General features: G+C 42.0%; 2 protein-coding genes across 4 annotated transcripts in view; both read right to left on the reverse strand.

The window, feature by feature from the left end:
* Window positions 1-13,167: 13,167 nt before the first annotated feature.
* The window catches only part of LOC107267226, a 49,834-nt gene continuing 39,314 nt past the window's right edge, over window positions 13,168-23,687 (reverse strand). Inside the window, exons 2-3 of one of the 2 annotated variants that reach the window (XM_025084434.1) lie at window positions 14,397-14,673; window positions 13,168-13,429 (exon numbers count right to left, since the gene is read on the reverse strand). In XM_025084434.1, the coding sequence (XP_024940202.1) occupies window positions 13,403-13,429; window positions 14,397-14,673 (304 nt within the window). In that variant the 3' untranslated portion in view covers window positions 13,168-13,402. Of the gene's footprint in view, window positions 13,430-14,192; window positions 14,317-14,396; window positions 14,674-23,687 lie in introns of those variants that run through there. The other variant, XM_025084435.1, reaches the window with a different exon arrangement.
* LOC112494270 lies at window positions 18,330-22,287 on the reverse strand. 2 transcript variants are annotated; one of them, XM_025084433.1, is made up of 3 exons: window positions 19,435-22,287; window positions 19,233-19,333; window positions 18,330-19,050 (listed from the first exon to the last, which is right to left on the reverse strand). In XM_025084433.1, exon 1 carries the CDS (start codon window positions 21,010-21,012, stop codon window positions 19,675-19,677), a length of 1,338 nt encoding a protein of 445 aa, XP_024940201.1. In that variant the 5' UTR covers window positions 21,013-22,287; the 3' UTR covers window positions 18,330-19,050; window positions 19,233-19,333; window positions 19,435-19,674. The 2 variants fall into 2 exon arrangements, with proteins under 2 accessions (XP_024940201.1, XP_024940200.1); XM_025084432.1 differs by having other exon boundaries at window positions 19,233-22,287.

Genomic DNA, 23,687 nt, shown 5'->3' on the forward strand with positions numbered 1-23,687 from the left:
TGCGGAAGGACAAGGGTCCGGGCAAGCCATGAACGCGCCGAGGCATCAACCAGGTGAGCAGAGCGGTATAGTTGAGTTAGTGCGCCAAAGACACGGCGCCGAATCGCGGATACATGTTCGCCCCAGCCTAGTGTGCTGTTAATAACCACGCCGAGATAGCGTCTGGAGGTAACGTAGGCAATGGGTCTGTTAAGAACGCAGAGAGCCGGAATGCAGGCAAAGTCAATGGCTCCAAGGTAGCGCGCCGAGCCGAATACCATGGCATTTGTTTTTGTAGCGTTGAGCGAGAGAGAGTGTCACGTCGCCCACCTGTATATTTGAGTGATGTCATTGTTTAACCGGGCAAACGAGGAAATGAGGCTGTTGGGCGTACATTGGACGTAGATGGTGAGGTCGTCCGCATATAACAGGTGCGTAGAATGACGAAGTATTGCAGGCAGGTCGTGGAGATAGAGGCTAAAAAGTAATGGACCAAGCACGCTACCCTGCGGGACTCCAGATAAAACTGGCGCCCACTTTGAGATTTGGCCGTCAGGCAACCGGACCGCTTGCGACCTTCCACAGAGGTACGATGAGAACCAGTGCAGGGCCGAAGGTGAGAGACCGATATCGGCAAGTTTGCGGAGGAGCGTAGCGTGGCAAACGGTATCGAAGGCTTTGCTAAAGTCGAAGAACACCGCTATAGTGAGAAGACGCTTGTCAATCCCGAGTCTCACGTCGTCAGTGAACTTGAGAAGGGCCGTCTGGGTGCTGTGACCCTCGCGAAAGCCAGTCTGCATGGGGTCCAGTAAGGAGTAGGTTTGAAGCCAGGCTATAAGCTATGCATAGGCGATCCTTTCGGCCATTTTTGAGAGAGCGCAGAGAATGGAGATGGAGCAGAAGTGGGAAGGGGAAGGGGAAGAGGGAGCTGGAACTTTGGCAATAGGAGTGATCAGTGATGATCGCCAGGATGTAGGAAAAATAGAGGAGAGGAGGGAGGTGTTGACGAGATGGGTAACATGAGGAAGCAGTGAGCTGGAGACTAGTCGTAGGTAGGAGGCAGGGAGCAAGTCAGTACCGGCGGAGTTTGAGGAGGAGCGAAGGAGAAGAGGCTGAACGTTTGCGGGTGTAACTGCGGAGAAAGCGAAGCATGGATAGTTGAGGTCAGGGAAAGAGGAAGGAGTAGGAGAAGTGGAGATTGGAGAAGGGGGATTTGAGAGGGAGGGTGTAAAGACTGAGCAGAAAGCTTCGTTGAGCTCATCCGGTGAAAAAGTGATCGACGCGGATGTCCGATTGGTTTTGGCAAGACCCAAGCGGCGCAGCTCAGTCCACGCAGAGACAGAGAGAGCGAGAGAGAGAGAGTGTGTTAGTGTTTATTTAGCTTCGTCGGCTAGCATTTTTCCTGTTACACATTTGCTTAAAATTATGCACTTATAATTAGCATACTTCTACGCACTTATATCAACTTTTAGAACCTCTTATTCAACTTCATGTTTGTCGTATCGGTTTTTTATTCTCTCCTACCTCCTTATTCCTCCCACTCTATCTTTTAATTGATTTCTTTTAGATGGTTGACCAAGGCACGCTTAAAGGCTTTAAGAGATTGAGCTTTCTCCACGACTTTTGGTAAGTCATTAAACATAAAGAATTCTCTATATACTAGCGATTTCTCTGCTGTTTTTGTTCGCGTTTCTTTTATTTCTAGGTCTCTGTGATTTCTGGTAGGATATCGATGTCTTTCTTTGACTAGCGTTACTTCTTGTACTAAATAATTTGGTGTAAGTCCCATCCTCATTTTGAATACCATCATGCAGACATTATATTGTATACGCTTCTTCACACTCATGAGTTCTATTGCTTCTAACATATCCCTCACAGGTGTATATCTGTCACTTAGCAGTATGGCTCTCATTGCCCGGTTTTGGGTTCTTTGTAACATTTCCATATATTCCGCACTGTAGTTTAACATTATGGTACTGCAGTAACCATAGTGTGGTGCAATAATAGTTTTATAAATAATAACACGACTCATTACAAATATGCTTCTCTTAATTTTATTTAGAAAATTAATCTTTTTTGCCACCTTTTTAGCTACAAACCACGCATTACTCTCGAATAATAAATTATCGTCTATAACTACGCCCAGGTACTTTGTGTCTCGCACTTCTTTAATAACGTCACTTCCTGCTTTGATTATACACTGATTTCTAACATTCAGCTTCCTAGGATCGTGAATTGGCATAAATAAAGTTTTATTGGTATTTATCTTTAAAGAGTTCCTGCTTAACCACAATAACAATTTTTCAAGGCACTTATTGAGTTTTTCTTCTATCACAGTTATATACTCGTTACATACTGTAACGTAAGAAATTCCCAAACACAAAAAAAACCAACCGATGGACAATATTTCTCACGTTATCAAAAACTACCCACAATGGCCCTCTTTCTCTGTCTCCTATCACTAACACGAACTAACGGGTTGGGCATCAAGTATCCCTCGCGGGAGTACCACGAGTGCAACGCACTCTCTTCGTTACTAATTATTTTACCCAATTCGGAAAAGGCCGGGTTACACTAAAACTAAACACTAATATAACGGAAGCGAGGACCACGCCAACAACCTAAGACGGGTCACTCGTTCACAAAAGTTCACCAAAAATCTCACTACGTGATGCACCAAGGGACGACGGCCGATCCGTAAGATGTTCACCAAGCAGAGGAGGAGAGAGAGTCTCTAAACAATAATTCACCAACTGTCCTATCCGGTGGCTAGCTAGTCGAAATCGTCGTGGCGTTCAGGCGGGGAACAGAGGAGGTAAATCGCTAAGCATGAAAAAGCACTAAATAAGGTTAACGCACCAGAGCTATATTTTATAACAAGCAGTCAAAAGCAATTCGAAAAACACAAATGGCCAAAAGAAAATGTATATAAGCCAAAAACGTGTGGCAGGATAAAGCAATAGACAAGAGCGGTGCAAAGCAAATCAATCTGAATTAACAAAAGTCCTCATGTTGAAATTCTGTGAGACACTCATATGCGGGACGCCTGGACTCGGGACAAAAATGCCGTCCCGAGCGAGGGGAATAGGCTACCCCCTCTACACGTCGGCCTGGCTTGCTCGCTACCAGTCGGCACTGCCGGCCGCCCCACTCACGCTTCCTACTAGCTCCACCTAAGGACGGCATTAATATCCCGCAGTGTACACCCACAACATCGGAATACAAATTGTTGACTCCAAGTGCAGCAAAGACCGCGGATGTCGCATTTTGGAGGTTCTCGCTAGCTCAATTAGGAATGCCGGATATAATGAGCTCACATGAGCTGGCCGAAATTTGCGGAGAACGAACACCGGACGATTTAAGCTGTTCCATCTCGCGTTTCATGCTAGCATTTTGTTCGGCAAGCTGGTGGAGCAACACATCATTCTCATCTACTTTTTTGATTAAGTTGGAAATGCAACTGAGTTTCTCCGCAATATCTCGGTTAGTCGCAGTTTGCTCCGTGATAAATTTAGACATCTTGGCATCAGTTACTTCAAGCTTAGCAAGAGTTTGTTGAAGGATGTCACTGGAGTTCGCAGATTGAGCATTGACGACTGAGTCGCAAGATATGGAAGACATTATTGTGTTGGCTGGCGAAAGGGAGTTCGTAAGATTGTTGAAGCTGGAGACGCAGCACTGGTTCGCCAATCTAGTCGTTATATAAGCGGCGCAACAACCCGGATGGAAGCTCTTGAAACAGATCGGACACGCCAATTTTTTACTCGCAACGTTCTTGGAGCACTTATAACACTTCGAGTTCGACATACGGAAAACTGTACAGACAGAGTAGGAGAGAGTCAGGTGTCTACTTTCTTCGCTGCCGGTAACGTAGATAGTGAGAACCAATGAGATGGCTGCAGCATACACGGGGAGGGCGTTGATACGAAGATAAACATCAGTGCTGTCACTACAGGTGATAGAAGATAGCAGAACTACCGAAGCATTGGCGCATGCGTAAAGTGGTCAAGGTCCAGCGACGAGAGAAGTTGTTGAAGCAGGTAGAATCCACTACTAGTTTGAGGTTAAGAATGTGAATCACTCTCCACCAAAATTATGCCGTGAAAGTAGAGAAATGCATGCAAATTTTTATCATAAAGTGGCAAGCAATAATAGGACGTGCTTAGACCTGCAACAAAATCGCCCGAAGGCAGGAAGCAGCAGAATACGGCTTAAAAAATAGAGGAGCGAAAGAAGGTATGACAGTTGCACTCACAAGAGCGAGAGGGAGAGGGAGAGGAAGAGGGAGAGGGAGTGGGAGTGGGAGTGGGAGAGGGAAAGGGAGAGAGAGAGAGAGAGAGAGGGTGGGAGGAGGGAGCGAGAGATAAGAAAGGGGGAGAGAGAAGAGAGGGGGAGAGAGGAGAGAGGGGGAGGGGGGAGGGAGAACAATTTATTCGATCAAGGAGCAAGCCCTGTTGACCGCTAAGAAGCCCAAGTTGGAATTTATAAGTACAAATTGAAGCTAATGAAGCCAATTACATAGTAAACTTAAATGTAACAACTTAAATTAGGAAGAACGAATAGGAATATAGATTACATTAATATTTACATGAGTAAACAGGACGACAATTTACCGTAATTGTTACAACAGGAAATAGTGAATAAGACTGATCTAAGTTCCATTCAGACTAGACATACACAGAATCAGTTATAAAACAAGCTGCAAGTTGAAACTTACAATTTGCTTCCTCCGAATCGTAAGTAGTGCACGAAGTCGTTATATGAGGAAGCATTATCATTTTTTTTAATCTTTGGCTTCCTCATAGGTGAATTTTCATCTACTACCCACGATTCAGCGAAAGCAAATTGCAAAATTAAAATTATTGACATCCTCATATAGGGACTTCGTACACTACTTACGATTCGGAGGAAGCAAATTGTAAGTTTCAACTTGCAGCTTGTTTAACGTGAGTCCCCATGCCTCTCACAACTTGGGGTGCTTCATACTGTAGAGAACGCATGTAAGGATAAACCTCTTGCATGATCTCTTCGGGCCTAATATTTTTGGATTGGCTGAAACTCAAAAACTTGAAAATATATATAATCAGATCCGTTTTACCAATCTCCGCCAAATTTGAGACATATCACGGCTAAATGATACTCTATACTTTTCGAAAATTGGAGATCAATCGGTCAAAGTTGACGGGAGTTATATTGATAAATTAAATTTCTCGAAAAATTCGAAATATCATAAAATCCAAACTTCTCGATCGATTCGATCCAAATGCAATACGAACCAACCTTGGATACATATCTCTTTGTCAAGAACTATTTAGACGATTATCACAAAATTTGCGATCGCTAGAGTGCGAACGTCCTTTTTTTTGGAAATTTGAAAATGACATCAATTTTGAGCCACAGCTTGAATCATGACGAAAATTACAGCCAATGAAGGGATTATAGAGCTGCATATGCCTGCAAAATTGGGGGGCTGTAGCTAAAACTGTTCTCGAGTTATACACGTTTGAATTTTTGGAGGCCATTACACACATAAACACACACACACATACATCCGGACATTTTCTCCAAACGTGTTTTCTCGATGTTTTGGCACATTCTGAACATGGTGACATGAAAAGCTCGACAGGAAAATTTTCCACCGTCACATAGCTTCCTCTATGAGGAAGCAAAACAGAGTAAGAATAAGCACGCTTTACTGTCTCCGTAAAGTCAGAATATCACGCACTAATGGCCAAAGGACAAGAAGAGAAGGAGCTTCATGTATCCTTTCAGGTAGCGAATTCCAGAGAATGATACCGGACATTGTGAAGGAATGTCGGTACAACTCAGTTCAATATTGTGGGATAGTGATATCAGTATGCGCTCTCTACGTGGTGTGTGAAAAGTGAGGAGTGCCAGTGCTGCGAAGCTTGTGTAACATGGTTCCCAGGAAGAGCATGACTCTCTGTTTCACCTTGAGCCAATCCAGTTAGGTATAATACAGAGTAATATTCTCATTGCGCCTAATATTTTGCACAAATTTAACACAGGAGTTCAGAGCAACTTCGATTCTATGTAAGATTACCCTGCCACCATTCCCGTATACAAGGCAACAGTAGTCCACGAGTGGAAAAATAAACGACGAGACCAACCGTTTACGCAAGTCGCCAGTGAGTGCAGCTCTGTTTACTTATAGTATGTACAGCACTCTACTTATACGCTGGCAGGTGTGTGTGACATCGGAATCCCATGTGAGCATGTCTATCCACAGTCCTAGATTTCGTGCAGATATTCTGCCGTAACATCTCGGAGACGAAGGAGTTCGGTCGAGAGGTTAGGGCTGAGATTATTTTGAGATCATTTCCGGTTAAGGAGTTAGAACTCGCGTGAGATTAACAAAACAGAGAAGGTTTATTGAAATGATTGAAAAAGATGTACAGTAGTTCGACGTACGTCGACTTGAATAACATAGGCACCGTTCGGTTTTCCTATTTCCTGTACCGAGTCTACTCCACGAAACCACCTTATCCGTTCGGATACTAACTGTAGACTGTCCGATTTTCGGAGGTACAGCCATAAGCTGTACTTTCGAAAATGTGTTTATTGTGCGATTTTCAATTACCACATCTCGGTTGCCAGGCCGCCTTTAGTCCTGACTTAGCGCATTGCTACACGCGTGGACTACTTGGCCTGGCGTTTTCCTTGGGATCAGAGACAAACGAAATGACAGCAGAGTTTTCCCGCAGATTCGGTAGGTTGTCACATTCGACTTTATTTACATAACGCGCTGAGACAATAACCATACATTTTGTTTTCGCGGCGTTTATCTTAGGCAGTGACTGCATTCACATATAGCATCTATATCGCTCTGTACCATCTCAAGTGCACGAACAAAGTCAACTGGCTTGCAATGGAGGTATATTTGCAGATCATCCGCAAACATCAAGTGAGAGCAATAGCTTTAGGGATTCGTCTTATGTATAAACGCTTCCACATCTCCGTGAACTGCGTAGAAGTTAGAGACTGATTATAAAGCTTCAGAAGATATGTAAAGACTACATCCAGCCCTTTAGCCTTTATTACGGCTAGAGGTGAATACAGCCTGGTTGTGGTCACCTTTTGTTATTTTTTATGAGAATGTGTGTTTTATTTCTAATTATACGGAAGCGTTCGAGGTATTCTAATCTCCAAGCACGTAAAAATCTTCTATGAAGTTGATTTTGAAGAGAGTTAGATAAGGTTAGGGTAGGGTGGAATGCTCAAATTTCGGAGATTGGGTAGGTTAATGGATAAGTATATCGTCGGCGAGCGAGCGAAGCGAGCAAATCCAACTGAAGAGAGGAATAAATGTCTGAAAAGGCTCCGTCAGATAAAGATAACTTACAATATCGTTAAATTACTGCTGGAATATCGCTCAAGAGGCAGAAATTCGTATTTGTGTCCAATTGGGTTTATGCGCAACTGGGCATCACCCAGGGAGTACGACGCAACGTAGTAGTTCGCAGTGGTGCCAGCTCATCCAAGGTATTTAGTAGAAATTGGTTTAGTAATTCTTCTTAGTCATTTACCGATACAGTGCTTAGAGAGATAGACCAATCACAGTGCTCAAGGCGTGCCTGGTAATTTTGGACATCCCAATTTGAGAGATCTCGATAAGTGATCATACAGGGCAAGATCATAGAGGGTTTTATCCTAGGACCACCCAAATTAGTTCATGAGCAGACAGGAAGGGAAGAGAACACTGCCCAGAAGAGATAACCTTGGATGGGTTGTCAACAATACATAGGTCTAACCATGTATGAGTGTTACCCCTATGGTGTGTGGGCGAATATTGCACCAGATGTAGATAACTACTATTGATGAACGAGAGATAGAGATAACTACTAGAGAGATATAGATAACTACTATTGATGAAGCTGGGTACTGTCAAAGGATGAAGTGAGTAAGTCAGTATTAAAATCACCAAGCTTAATAATATTAGAATAATCCGGGGCGAGACTGACCAGAGTGGCCTCGAAATCTGAGAAAAACCCAACTTTATCAGGACGGTAAACAGCAGTAGCTAGCACTCGAGGAGCACCAGGAATCCCCACCTTAATAAATATGTATTCCAGTCTGGAGCAATATTCATTCTCCGAGGAAGCAACAACTCGTGCGGATAGTGATTGATGAACATAAATCGCTACACCACCGCCACCTCTGCCGACCCGATCACATCGAAGAAGAACATACTCATCCAATTTAGCCATAAGGTCAGGCATATGCGGTTTGAGCCAGGTTTCAGGAACCGCAAGGATATGAAAGAAGTTAGCTACTATATGTATATTCCCGAAGTTCATCAACATGCGCCATGATACATTTAGCATTAACGTGGCTTACCCTGAGCGCATGTGCTCGATCGTCAAGTGGTGAAGAAGATAGATCGGGAAGACCTCGATGAATTGGAGAGGGCGATATGGGGTGAATGATGCTATCGAATCTTAAGAATTTTCTAATTGATCGAGATAAATGGGATCATAGATTTGATCCAGACAGTATGTGTCGCCTATAGCTTGCACGATCGTTGGGATCCGATGCTTGCTAATACGGTGGCGATCTGGAGGTTCATCGAAGTTGCGTCTATAGTTTTGTTTGTTATTAGTGAAGTATGCTAAATTATCTTGTATTTAAAACTTTCACGTGCAATTCACGCTGCGCGCAATCATTTCGGTTGCGTTTCGAGTAAGTAGAGGCCGCGTAGAGGTACTTTTTCCCGGCGATAACATCGTAATAGGTAGGAACTCAGCTAGAAGGTTGGGTATATGTTGACTGATATTTTCAAGAGCAGATAGGTCTTTGGAACTGATTCCGGTATCGAGATTATTCGTGACGGGATAGAATACGCGTGTCTAACAACACTTGAAAGATCTAGATTTCCAGCGGGGAATCTACGGTATCTGTTTAGTCAAAGATAGTTATCGTTGGGAATTTCGAATTCGTAAATATTTTGAAGCGGACAACCATTAATAGGCCACTAGTCCGCGAGTTTAATAAATACTGCTGTATTTAAACCCTTGCGCGTGAATTACGCAAAGCGTGTATTTTTTCCGGAAGCATCCGGATTTCCAGATATTACCTTTGGAGACTTGTGTTAGAGGATTTCGATCCGGTCATTTTTTTTAATAATTACTGTTAAACTCGCGTACGGAATCGTCATTCCGCGTCATTTAATTCTTAAGGAATCGTTGGTTCCTACGTGATTCATTGTTCGAATTAGCGATCTCTTGTATTTCTTACAGGACTGTTCTATTTTATTATTCTTTACGTCTTCTAAATTGTTACGAAATCGTTGTTCTATTTACTTTGCTAATATTCGTGTTATAAATTATTTTAGAACTGTTGTTCCTTATCGCATTCTGTTCACAAATATTATATTCTTTTAATTTTTCTTGTTATTATTAACTCGGGCCTGTCTGTGGATTCCGTATCCTTAAATGAAAGCGCTGCGCTGGACTTAGCGCATTCTTGCAAGCGCCGACTAAATGGCTTGGCGCTTTTCTTGGTGTCAGGAAACTCCCAGCGCAACAGTGGCGTTAGAACGATCCATTATAGAAGCCCCGCACCTCCGGCCTCCATACTCAGGATTTCGTCAGTCCGGCGTTCGGAAAGAGGAAACGGGGGAAAATAGTGGGCCGGTGGCGAAAGCACAAGACCCTTTTGGGTTAGAAACCCGCACGCAAGGGGTGTGGCATTCCGGGAACTTTAACCTATTACGGGCTGCGGCCCCGAGGAGAAGACGCTGGAGCAAGATTGTCTTGATTTTTGACCGACCGCGAAGGATAGTACGGAGGTATTCCCGAGAATAAGTAATCTCTGCGAGAGAACTCAGGTAATCGGTAGACTGTGAGTGAAAAAATTCTTCCATGTTCGGGGGGTATCAGAGCTATCCGATAGTCGCGGATTGCAGTTTTCGGGATTTCTCGCAAGAGACGCCGGCTCCCGGTTTTTGTTTCTATTAATAGTACAGTGCAAGTGGGTGCTCGAGTGTGTGGAACACCGAATGCCCAGTGGACGCCCTTTTGGAGCCAGGATATGGCACCATTGTAGGAGACAGAAGGGGTACGGCTGCCGCGTTTTAGTATTTTTTTTTTAGGAATTTGTGGGACAGTCAGTTTTTGGTAAGTACCGCGTAGGCGGTCTTACTCACAGAATATCTCGCGCGCAAGGATGGCCGGGAATGATGCGGACACACGGATACCTAGGACGGTACTGAAGTCAGAGCGCAGACTCTCTACGAGGGGGAGCTCATCTCCAATGAGATCTGTTAGGATCGCGAATCGTGAAGTGAAGGGATTCGAGGATTCGGTAGACACACCGAAATAGTGACAGGTTTGAGCAGACTACCCACCACGACTCGAAATAGTCCAAACCATCATTGGGGAGTATACTGCACGCGGCGGGATTTGTATTTTTAAATCCTCAGTTCATTTAACCGTAATAAACGAGAGAGTACCCTACTCGCTGCGTAATCATTTTGCGCGTCTATCCACCGACTCCGAAAGCTCTGATAGGGTGTTACTGAGGAAATCAAGATAGCTTTCCCGTTGACAGTAGATGGAAGTACGCATGGGTTAATCTTTAAAGTAAGTTGTATGCATTATAATTATAAAAGAGAGGGTTTATATCTAAGATATTCTAGTGTGTACTGTGACGTGATTTTCCCGAATCGCGCCACAAAAATTCATAAATTTTCTTTTCCGCACAACCTAGGCTCCGCACGACAATCCGCTAACGAAATTCCGTCCGCGACATTACTCTTAAGTTTTCCATTTGTCAACGTCTACTATCGTCCTTGATGTCAGTTCCGATTACGTTTTCTAAGACTAATTATTCTTTCGCTTTTGTTACGATATACGCAATCTCTACTCTCGAGTTTCTCAGCAACGGCATAAGAGCGTGAGGAAAGGACCGCCACCTTGGAGATTTTGGAGGATTTTACGGCGATTCCGTTTGGCTGTTGATGCCGCTTTTGAGATTTTTGACGTGAAGGACAACCTTGGAGGGACCAGCACGCCGCTCCCACCGACCAAGAGATGCCCGCCGGTTCCGTCGACCTGGATGTCGCCGGGATCCTGCTGCTGCCACTACGCCAAAGAAGCCCTGGAGCACCCGGGAGGGGACTCCGCCGTTTCCGTCAGCCGGCGAGGACTGGCGTCTGGGCCTATCCGCCGCCGATACGGTCGGCAGGGAGATGAGGCTTTCCTCCCTGGCCCGCCTAAGGCCTGCCGATCGCCCACGTCAGCGCCTCCGTCCGGCCGAGAAGCCGCCGACATTACTTACTCGCCAGTCCCAGTGTACTTCGAGGGCCGTGCCGTCAGGATCGCCGTTGGTCTCTGCTCGGCCGTTTCCGTCGCTGCGCGTCGACTCTCGGGAGAGCTCGGCTACCCTCGTCAACGTTCGTCCGTTCCGGTGCCGTCCCGCCTCACCTGTGCCCGCTTGCCAACGATCGTCGATCGATAATTCATTTTCGTGCGAAGTCTTAAAGAATACTTACCTGTTAAGTATTGAGGACTAAGAGAAAAAGAGAGAGAGAGCGAAATATAGACCGATTATTGAGATTGAGCTGGTGCCGTTGTCTTGAGGGCTGACTCTTTTGAGCTTTACGCTCTAATTGGCTATTTTTGTGGTGAGATCTTTCGCTTTCCTTAAAATTTTCTGATTTGTGGTGTATTGAAGATTATAGACACGTGCACGGCTAAACCGTCCGTTTAGCCGGTGACGAGTTTTCCTTGCCGTTATCGTGCGAACGTCTTTCCGCCTAGTATCATATAAAGGACGATAGTGCCGTTATTATTTATATTTTTGAGTTTCCGATTTTGCGCTTTTCTTGTATAATTTGGTGTTTGCTATTCTGTTGTAATTAACGAACTTTCTGGAATCTTCGCCTAGTGTACACGTGGGAATCTGCCTTCCCGAGCGTTTGACCCCGGATTAACCGGCTTGGTAGTGCTACAGCCAGATTCTCGCGCGGCCGATTATATTATTGTGCCGATTATTATAAGATATCGTTTACCGACAAATTTTTGTTCCCGTTTCTGTAAAATCTTTGTGAGACTTCCGAACCCTAAGTTTGGTTAAATTTAGTGGCGAGCCCACGCCGTCTTTATTTTGCATACTCTTATGTTTCTCTTTCAAAGTGAAATAAGTTAAACGAAATTCTTTTCTTGTTTTTGGTAAACTTTTGTGGCCTTTGCTGAAGTGTGATTCCGAATATCATATTTCTACTTTTGTATGCGATATCTTCCGTTCTGACTTCTGTAATTTATTGAGGATGTACTGTATCTGATTATCGTTCCCGAACGTTGTAATTAATCGTTGTAATTTCGTCTTTATATTCTCGGTGGAACATTTGTGAATTTTGCGTATCGCACACGTCCTTCCGACGTCCCGCGCTAGCCGCCCTCCGAGGCGACCTGGCTTGTTGACGTTCCTCGACGTCGCGCTTTCGGCCGATTTCGAAAGTGTTACTATCCGTTCCGAGAACTTCTTTCCGCTGCAACGATAATGAATATTGATATTGATATTTTTTCTGTGCCATATCTTCTATTAATTTATTGTGATATTTCTAATTATTGTGCTACTTTTCGTGTCCGCGATTTTCGAACTGGTGTTCGCGAACCCGCGTATATTATCCTTCGTCGGGTTCCTTCGTAGTTATAATTTCTTTTGCGTGACTCTTTCGTATTACTGTTGTCGACCGCGGTTATAATTTCGCGCGTGCGAGAATTGGAACCGCGCAGATCGTTCCGCTGCCGTTCCTCTGCCGTTCCTTGCGTTCCGATTTTTGTTGTTAACGTTATTTGGTTATTTTATTTCAAAACGAATTTGTTAGTTTATTTCGAGTAATTCGATTATTCCGACCGCATTAGTTTCCGTGCCTACCGTTCCTAGAAATATCGAGTCCGCATGCCCGCGTCTTATTCACGTACGCACTCACGCGTAGCGCGATCGGCCGTGAGTTTCCGAGAAGTATAAAGCGTCTATAAGTTCCGAAATTCCATTTAGTGCTTCTTATCTCTTTTGCATCATATAGCTTCCGATTTTAGATGCCGATTATTGTGAAGTAATTTTTATGATTTTTGTAAACCTATGCTTGGCTTTCGCTCGCACCGTCAGTAATGCCTGAGTTAATGCTTTTGTACTATTGTTATTGCGTCTATTGATTATTTGGGCCTTTTATTCTGCTTAATACAGCTCTGGTGCGTTAACGAATTAATTTGGATTATTTTTCTTGCAGTTTTTCGTATCACTTTGCTATAAGTCCTTGGCCCAGTTCTTTCCTTCCTTACCTCTCGAACGCCGCGATGCTTCCGACGGGCAAGCCTCTGAATCGGCGTACCGTGGGACGTACAGTGGTCTGATTTAGTACTATCCCCCAAAAAACACTTACGTGTAAAAAACAACGCTAAGTACAGGATTGCTGTGAATTCCTCTAACAAAAAGTATTGATATCATATTATTGAGGCCAAGTACATAAGTCACTACATGTTTTCCTATTATATGATCTAACACTGGCCCATCATTTTAATTATATTTTCAATATTTCCTATAACGTTTTCGCTACTCTTCTATGTTACTACTGCTTCCCGTGGTTAATTACGATTTAATGGTGATTTAGTAATTAATAAAACTTTAGGTGATTCCTTATCGAGTACTACTTGGCGGGTCCGTGCCAGGAATTCCAAAGTACTTACTTTGCACGTGCTCATAGTATTCTAATGCTGTATGTTTGTTATGAAGCTTTTACCGTGATTATTTTTGACGAGTTATTGTTAATATGCTTTCTATAGAAAATTGGTACTGGTTTTGTACCAAATTTATATCAAGAAATGCACGGACCCGCCAAGTAGTACTCGATAAGGAATCACCTAAAGTTTTATTAATTATTAAATCACCATTAAATCATAATTAAACACGGGAAGCAGTAGTAACATAGAAAAGTAGCGAAAACCTTATAGGAAATATTGAAAATATAATTAAAATAATGGGCCAGTGCTAGATCATATAATAGGAAAACATGTAGTCACTTATGTACTTGGCCTCAATAATATGATATCAATACTTATTGTTAGAGGAATTCACAGCAATCCTGTACTAGGCGTAGTTTTTTACACGTGTTTTTTGGGGGATCCAGAAGACTCGCGTAGACGAGGAAAAATTATTTAGTACGCAGCAGAATCTGCGGTTGATCACTCCCGCCAAGTAGTTCTGGCGGTACTTTTTCAAAAGTACTTTTTCAACTCAGTTTTGAAAAACTCGGATTATCTTTTCGCATCACTTTCACCAAAAACATTGATAATGTGGTCGACCGACTCAATACTAAAAAAAAAAGGTATGAGTAAGGGTCGTTAATATACAATGTACTAAAGATACGTGTGAATAAATAATATTAAAAATACCTTTGCATATTGCAGTACAGCTTGTGGGTAGGCTGCCACTAACAGCTTAGTTGGTATATAAGTTTCTTCAAAGCAGAGAATACGTATCGAAAGACTACCATCGATTTCTTCACTGTCCAAAAAATTGTTCACTTCGTGTGTACATCCAATTGGCAACTTTCCGCTGGTTAATAAAGCTTGGAGTTTTATTATTTCGACTCTGACCGATCGATCCATTTGCGCTAGAGTTTGTTGATATTCTTTAGCAAAAGGAGGCATTTCATCTAGATAGTGAGGCCTGCAAATATCGTTTACAATTATTCATTATATTTATAGCTTATTCGTATTACGCGTTACATTCAAAGGAGTCATTCCTGTCTAGAGGCAGAAAAATATCGCATTTTCAAAAACTATAATATGCAACGTTATTCAAGGCAAACCTATCAGTTGACCATGGGCGCGATTCAACAATTCCGTTAATAGAGGCAGTATAACCTTGTTACAAATAAAAGATTGTGAAGCTTATGATGTTAATAATATTATGACGTTCACTTTTTTTTTTAATGATATTACACTTCTGTGATTGATGATATCACCTATTTTTTTTATCAAATTCTGGTGTGTTTGCCGTGAATAATCTTGTACATATATTGTGACGTGAATTCCGGAAATTCAATCATAAAACCTGCTAGGTATAGAGAAAATACTATATTAACCTGCAGCGACTCTCCAGGCGTCAGTCACCCGACATTTCAAAAACTGCTTTTGCTTGTCACACATATCGTTACGCACTATGATTTCCGCCTATTGTTCTTTATACCTATCCCTGCTCTACTTCTGTGCTTCTTGTCACTATTATTTTGTTTGGAGCTTCCTTATTCGCACTCTCTTGTCTCCTGTATCGCCATGGGTCAATCTGCGTTCTTCACCACGAGCACGAAATGGACCGCCAGAGATAGTTTCTGAATTACCGATAAATAACGATTTATAGAGGCTGGACCAAACTGCTGTCTATTCCGGAGGACTACCGTGAGTCAAGGGAGACCCTGGATGGGATCCCTCCATAACTTCTGCCGGCCCTCCCATGCAGTCCGCGAAAAACAGCCTTTACCATTCATGCCGCCGATAGAAGGAAAGGAAAATAGAAAATAGAAAATATAAAATATATCTTCTATCGTGCCACCCTGCCTCCGTACGTCCAATGGCGTCTCGTTATCAGTGGCCTCCGGAGAAGATATTAAGGCCCACTTTTTGCTGGACCCTGCTGCTTACACCGAGGACTCACGATCGGCCGCATTAAGCACTCCCGCACTCAGCTCGACCCGCCCCGAATATCTTCGGCCTCTGGCCACCACACGCCTCATCTCTCGCTACCGTCATGCGTTAAATTGACTTATTCTCTATTATTATATTTTGTCATAGTTCTATCGTGCGAATTAGGAATTACTAATTTATGCAGGGGAGCTTTTAAGGCTCTTCTTCTAACGACGAATTCCGGCTCATTGACTTACGTTTGAAGCGTCTTAGTCTGTGCCCGTAGTAATATAAATTGTTCGAAGTATTAGTGAGTGAACGAAGAAAGCCAAAAACGGAAGTCTAGATGGAAGGAAGGAAGTCCTAGGACTAACCTGCCGGTCTCGTTGTCGTCAGATTCGGTGAGCACATTTCACTATCAGAATTTTGGAAATATTTTTGTGAATTTATCTAAGACAATAACCATCTGCGATCCTTTTCTTGACATTTGCGGACATTTCGCAAACGTTTCAGTCTGGATCATCAGGGCTGGGAGGCTCCAATATTGAAGCTCCCTGTTGTTAGTAAGTCTTAATATACCTATGGTTGCTGATGCGAATTAGTGTTTCAGCCAATCACAAATTGTTGAATTGATTAGCTGATCAATTAAAAAACACAGGAGGACGGTTGAGCCCCAATTAAGGTTTATTTAGTATCCCCGACCCCTATTAAGGTTATTTGGATATTTTAAGATCTCTAGATTTTCACGGTGTTTTCGGCGTAACCTTTAGAACTAGCTAGCAATACTGTCTTATCATTTTCACTGAATGTTCAGTGTCCATCCAATGTTCAGCTAGAGCAGATTAAGAAAAATGACCTTAATTGGTACATGGTTTATGTTCTTTCACCCGCGTACTAATCTTCCTCCCGGTCTCACCTATGTAAACTTTTCCAGAGGAGTAGAAAATTTGGTATACTCCTAGGGCATTCAGGGGTGGTTTGCGGTCTTTCGTACTGAGAATAATTTGTCCAATTTTCTTCGGGCGTTTGAAGATTCTACGGATGTTGTATTTCCGTAGTACCTTGTTGATGCAGTCTGTTGTACCTTGAAGTTAGGGTACAACTACGAGTGTTCGATGTTTCTATATCTCGGCTGATTCATTGGAAGATGGGGATGGGTTTTTATTTTGTAGCTTATGTAATTCATGGCTTGCTGTGATATCCATTTCTACTAAGGGATTCGTTCAGATGTTTGATTACTATATTTAGATGTTGCGGTTGAGAAGTGGTTAAAGCCTGGTACATAAGGGAGTTGATGACAGAATTTTTCTGAGCAAGTTGATGATGTGAGGGGGCATGGAGATACCTATCGATATGGGTAGGTTTCCGGTACACCTGATGACCTAAGCTTCATTCTTCATTTCGATGGAGTAGTGTTATATCCCAAAGCGGATCTACTCAAGTAAATGCAATCTGTAAATTCTTTTCGGTACACCGAACTTCTCGATTGCCTCATGTAATTCCTGAAACGCTGAGTAGCAGGCCACGCGCTAACACTACATGCCAGTGCGAGGTATGAAGCAAGATTCTTTGTTACAAGACAGTAATAAATAAAATTCTGGTTAAACAGCAGCACGGCAAAAATGTAGATTAATCTAGATTTAAACAAAACAAAAAACTCAGATATTATGAGATATAAGCTTGATGAGAAAGAAGCAAAGAATAGAGTCGTGAGATGTGTCGTGTCAGGAGAGACTTGGCCAAAAGATCCCGAACACGACGAGAAATTTCTAGATCTGATTAAGAGATAAACGGAGATTGCAAGACAAGTCTTGTAGGGTAGAGAAGTTACTAGAATAGTCCCTACAAGACGAGAGTTTACTCGGTATTGCAAAAGCTCGAAAGAGGGCTTTGAGAGATGCAGCTAAGAGATGAGTGCACTAGAAAGAGAAACTATGATAAGAGAGTGTGAAGCACAATCACTAATTTAAAATGGAAACACCAGATGTCACACTAACAATACACTGTCGATCACTTTTGCGCACTGCGTTTTAACGACGAGTAGAGTTTCTCGCATACACGTTCTATACTAACTAGAGGGCGCGTCTAGAAGGACTTATATGCCCTCTAGTCGTTAGTCTAGAATTTTCCACTACGCTCGATCGATAATGATCTAGAACATCCTATCTCAAAGGATCCAGAGAGTTCTATAATTCAAATAACAGAAAGAAGGAGACATTCAAAATAGAGAGAAGGCATAATCCGTAAACTGTTGTTAGTAAAAAGTCTCCTCTCCTCCTATATTCTTCTTTTTTTTTTCTTTTTCAAACATTTCCGCCCGCCTTCGTTAACTTGTTAACGAATTTAAAGCGAGTCCGAATCAATTGGAAGAGGGTATAATTTGACAATAGGTCGTTTAAGGGATTATTTTGGTTTGGACGCTCGAAAAAAAGGCTATATTTGCGAATTTTTTTAAGGAATACTATAGTAATTATTGGTATAAAACTCATTGGGTTTACTAAGTACACTCTCGAAGTATACAAAAAAATTTTTTTTATTTATTTTTAAAACTTTTTTTACAAAAAAATGGCTGGCGAACGTGACCCCTTAAAAAGAAGAAGGTATGCTGCTGGCGGGCATGATAAGTTGATATCAGTTCATCAAAAACAAAAACTTCAAAGAGTTTTAGATTTAGTATCACAGTGGTTTTCACGCATTCTACAAATAGTAATATTTATTAATAAAAAACAAAATGGCAGCGATTTGAAAAAAAAAAACAAAAAAAATGCGTTTTTTTTCATTGATTTTTGTAAAAAACAATAGTAAAAATTAAAATTTCAACACGGTTATAGAATAGGAGAGAACTATGTATATGTAGAATATGTGGTTTAATTTTTATAAGGATCGGTTCAGTGGCTTCGGCGGAATCGTGCTCGCCAGGAGAAAAAACGTTGTTTTGAGAAAAACGCGTTTAAAGTTTTTTTTGATGAAAAATTTCAAAAAAATCTTACTTTACCTTAATCAGCGATGCCTGCACCATACAGTATGCCTTCTGCTTCTTAAAAATGCTCATTATCTTCCACTCTAGCCTTTTTTCGTTGTGTCCTGGCCTCTTTTGAAGATTCTCCGCTCAAACGATTGGCTGAGCGCACACGTGTGTTGTCGCGGTTACTAGCGTAATTAACTGCGATAGGGCCAAGGTTTATCCCCAAAACGTGCATTATTTTCAGTATTGGATCAAAACCCTCGTTAATAACACAAGCTACCAGTTTACAAGCTACTTCAACAATTTTTTTACCATGAAATACGTGTTTAGGCACCATAGACCAAACGCATTTGTTGAAGCACTCATTATTATTTTGAGTGTTGCCACCTAAACATCTTTCAAGTAATTCTGGTTTTGTCAGGTCTTCGTACACTGGCTTTAAAACTTCTTGGACATCTTCAGCGAGAGCAGGAGGATGTTTATAAGTATCAAGGGTTTTAGCTGCCTCAGCTTTACGATACTTACACCAGTCGGTAGCCAGAAGGAGGGTCAGGCGCGCGCGCTCAGGTACTAAAGGTAGCACCGTTCAGGTAACAAAATAATATAGTTAGACTACTCGGATCGTTTATGATACTTACACCAGTCGGTAGCCAGAAAGAGGGTCAGGCGCACGCGCTCAGGTACTAAAGGTAGCACCGTTCAGGTAACAAAATAATATAGTTAGACTGCTCGGATCGTTCTGAAATTTTTATGCGATAATTCTACATACCTCTACTTTCGAAAAATGTAAAAAAAAAAATCAAGCCAAACAAAATTTTCAAACCAGAATAATGCCTTAACTGTAGAAGTCTGTGTTCGAACAGTAACAACTCTAGTATGACCATCTTTTGCAGGATGATTTTGAATGATGCGGCGAAGAGGCCACTTTGCAGGGGGGTAGCGTTCATCAACAACTAGAGCGAGAGATCCTTCTTTGATTGGTGCAGCAGGTCGATTCCATTTATAAATTGCATGATAATGTTGTAAGCATTCTCGAGATCATCGTGACCAGAAACTGTCCAGCATTTGACGGATCTGTTGCTATCTAGACAAACGAGACGTTTTAATTTCTTCTAATGATGGTTCTGGAATAATAGCAAGTGCGTTTCCAATCAAAAAATGTCCTGGAGTAAGAGCAGTAAGATCATCAGGATCATCAGTAAGAGGACAAAGAGGTCGTGAATTTAGCACTGCTTCTATCTGGGTGAGAAGAGTTGCCATTTCTTCATAGGTTAAAGTTTGTTCTCCAATGACTCTTCGAAGATGATGTTTCACCGATTTTACTCCTGCCTCCCATTTCCCTCCGAAGTTAGGAGCACCTGGTGGATTAAACTTCCACTGCGTACCATCATTCGCAAGTAGTGAAGCAAGATGTTTCCATTTATTTGATGCTGAACAAAAAAGATTTTGTAACTCAAAATCGGCTCCTTTAAGATTCGTACCACAATCACTCGATAAGGTGACACAGATTCCTCGGCGGGAAGAAAATCTCTTGTATGCGGCTAAGAATGCTTCAGCGGTATAATCAGTAACGAGCTCTAAGTGAACAGCAGAAGTAGAATGGCAGACAAATAATGCTATATAAGCTTTATAGGTTCTGGCAGCTCGCCCTTCCCAGGTTTTGAGCATAAGAGGTCCTGCATAATCAATGCCAGAGTGGAGAAATGGACGAGATGGGGTAGTTCTTGTGTAGGGAAGTTGTCCCATTAATTGTTGCGCTCTCTTTTGTCTATATCGAGCACATCGTACGCATTTGAGTATAAAGGAGCGAACAGGTGCTCTGCCTCCTAGAATCCAGTAGTCGTTTCGGATAAATCCCAACGTTGCTTGACTTCCTCCATGAAGGATGCGAATATGAGCATCAGATACAATCAGCTTTGTTAAAATAGAATCCTTGGGAAGTATCAAGGGATGTTTTGCATTTAGAGGTAAAAGTGCTGATTGAAGGCGACCTTCGACTAGCAGGAAACGGGAAGAGTCGACAAATGGTGTTAATCGTATGAGTGAATTAGAGCTTGGAAGAGATTGACCTTGTGACAGAATATTGATTTCTTGATGGAATGATGAGCGTTGAACAGCCTTAATCCAATAACCTTTTGCAACTTCTAAGTCTCCACGAGTTAATGGATAATTTAGAGATGATCCTGAAACCTTGCGGAAGCGAAGGATGACTCGTTGGCATATAGCGGTAATTCTCAATAGCTTAGTTATGTTTGAATAACGATGGAGTAAATCCCAAAGTTCTTTCGGTTCATTTTTAGATACAGTTAAGATTTCACTCGAACGTTCTTCAAGATTATCCTTGACAGAAGGTAATTTAGATTCAATTGACCAAGTTGAAGAATTTAGGCTAAGCCACTGCGGTCCAGTCCACCACATGGAATGTTGAGAGAGTTGATTCGGTGTTAATCCACGAGTTGCGTAATCTGCTGGATTCTCAGTGCCCGGAACAAATCTCCATTTGGCTTATGGTAAAGTTTCTTGAATAAGGTAAACGCGATTGTGAACAAAATCCTTCCATCGTGAGGGATGATTGTTGATCCATGTGTAAACTATAGAGGAGTCTGTCCATAAATAAATAGGTACTTTATCGAAATTTAGCACGTTAATGACATGTGCAACGAGTTTTGTTAATAAAACTGCTCCGGAGAGTTCTAAACGAGAAATGGTCAACCGCTTCAACGGTACCACTTTAATTTTGGAGCAGACCAAGACACAGTTAGTGGTGCGAGTTTCATTAATGGATCGTAAGTATACTGCTGCAGCTATGGCTTGTTGAGATGCGTCGCAAAATCCATGGATTTCAATTGGAAAATCCTTTTTAATACCCAACCATGGGGGGAATGAAAGAGAAGCTAATTCTTGAAGTTGTGTGACAAAAACAATCCATTTATCAGCTAACTGCGTTAGCAAGGGATCATCCCAATCAAGTTTAATTGATCAAAGTTCTTGAATGAAAATTTTACCCTTGATTATCACAGGAGAGACTAGCCCAAGTGGATCAAATAGTTGTGCTATGGTCGATAACAGGGTTCGTTTAGTAATAATCTTTGTTGAAGGTGTCTTAACCGTAAAATGAAACGTATCATAGGTTGGTTTCCAGGATAGCCCTAATGTATGAATAACAGTATCCTCTTTGATAGGTAACGATGATAAGTTAATTCTTTTTTCCGGCGGTATTGACTGAAGGACCAACGGGTTATTACTACTCCACTTTTGAAGAGGAAAGCCGGCCGCCATGCAGAGTTGGTTTACTTGATGAACCTTTTCTTGAGCTTGTTGAACGGAATCAGCTCCTCCAAATATATCATCGACGTACCGTCCTTTCTTCAAAATTTGAATCGCAAGGGGAAATTTAGCGCCTTCGTCTGTAATTAATTGCAATAGCGTTCGAAGTGCCAAAAAAAGGAGCACAGGCAAGGCCATACGTCACAGTAGTAAGTTGATAAGTGACAATATCTTGAGAATTGTTAATCCATAAGATTCGCTGTAGACCCCAATCATCGGGATGGACTTGGATTTGTCGATACATCTTTTCAATATCTGATGAGGAGACATAACGAAACTGTCGGAACCATATCAAAACATCAATTAAGGCAATTTGAAGCTTAGCTTCAGTGTGAAGTATATCATTCAACGATACTCCTGTTGATGTGCGGCTGGATCCGTTAAATACGACGCGAAGTTTGGTTATAATACTGGTGTCCCGAATCACTCCAAGATGATGATAATAAATACGTGACGGCTCTAACTCGTCATTGGGAACTTGTTTCATGTGTTGTAGGGTTTCGTATTCTGTCATAAAATTTGAATAAGCTTGGCAATAAGTAGGATCAGATGTTAATCGTTTTGAAAGTCGTGACAGCATCTGACAGGCATGAGCTCTAGAGTCACCTAATTAATTAGCAGATTGTTTTAATGGCAATTTGATAATGTATCGGCCTTCTTTGTCTCGAGAATGAGACGATTCGAAATGCTTTCACATTCCTGCTCTTCCGCGGATAATGAAGTTCTGCTGGATGACGGAAGTTCTTCAAGTTGCCAAAATCGTTGAAGTATATCATGAAGTTCTCTATCGATTGTGACGTGGTATGTGTGACTTTGAGGTAATGATGACGTAGCTCCAGTCGGACCAGAAATTAGCCAAGCGAACTTGGTAAATTTAGCTATTGGAGCATTTGCCACTCCTTTGATTAGGCCATTTTCAATTATTTGCCCATAGAAATCTGCTCCAAGACTGATATCGATGGGCCCGGAAGAATTGAACTCCGGATCAGCAAGCTGGAGATTCTTCAAGTGTGACTATGAGACATCTTTGATTTTAACTGATGGAATTTGACGTCAGTTTAGGCAAAATGTACGCAGACATAGCAAACTTGAAATTAGATTCAAAATAAAGCTTAAGGCAAAATGAAACGAGGCCTCTTGCTTTACCGGTCTTTTGTTCCCCGATACCAATGAATTGAGAGTATGACCATCATCTAAGAAGGTGAAGAAGTTGAGCCAGGCGTTCAGAGATTAGTGAAGTCTCTGATCCTTGATCAATTAATATTCTTGCTTGTGTTTGCTCTCCCGATTCAGAGACGATAATGACAAGAGCCGTTCCCAATAATACACAAGATGAGGACTGCTGATTAAAGGCTGAATGATGAACATGCTTTTCAGGATCAGTTGAAGTGTGGTCTCCTGGCGTTACTAACTTGGTTGGATGGGTAGTTGACGAAAAAGTTGCTTGATGAATTGTGGTATGATGCTTTTTTCCACATTTATTGCATCGTTTCGTAGACCGGCAAGCAGAAACTCGATGTTGACCTAGGCAATTAAAACAGAGCTTCTTCTGGTTAATAATATCAAACCGCTGTTGAATAGACTTGTTGGTGTATTCTGGATAACTAGTAATATAATGGTTTGCTGAACAGATTACGCATGAGCTTGAACTGGTCGTAGGTAGCCTTTTAATTGATTGCCCAGCAAAATGAGACTTGATAGAGTTCTGTGCCGTAGATTTCCCTGCGCGAGACTTCTCGAATGCTTGCAGTGATAGCATTCTGGTC

This window comes from Cephus cinctus, unplaced genomic scaffold (genome assembly GCF_000341935.2).
Source record: "Cephus cinctus unplaced genomic scaffold, Ccin1 Ccin1_scaffold0352, whole genome shotgun sequence".
Taxonomy (NCBI): domain Eukaryota; kingdom Metazoa; phylum Arthropoda; class Insecta; order Hymenoptera; family Cephidae; genus Cephus; species Cephus cinctus.

Coding starts and splice junctions, on each gene's coding strand:
- LOC112494270 (XM_025084433.1), bottom strand. CDS start 21,012: ATGTGGTGGACTGGACCGCAGTGGCTTAGCCTAAATTCTTCAACTTGG.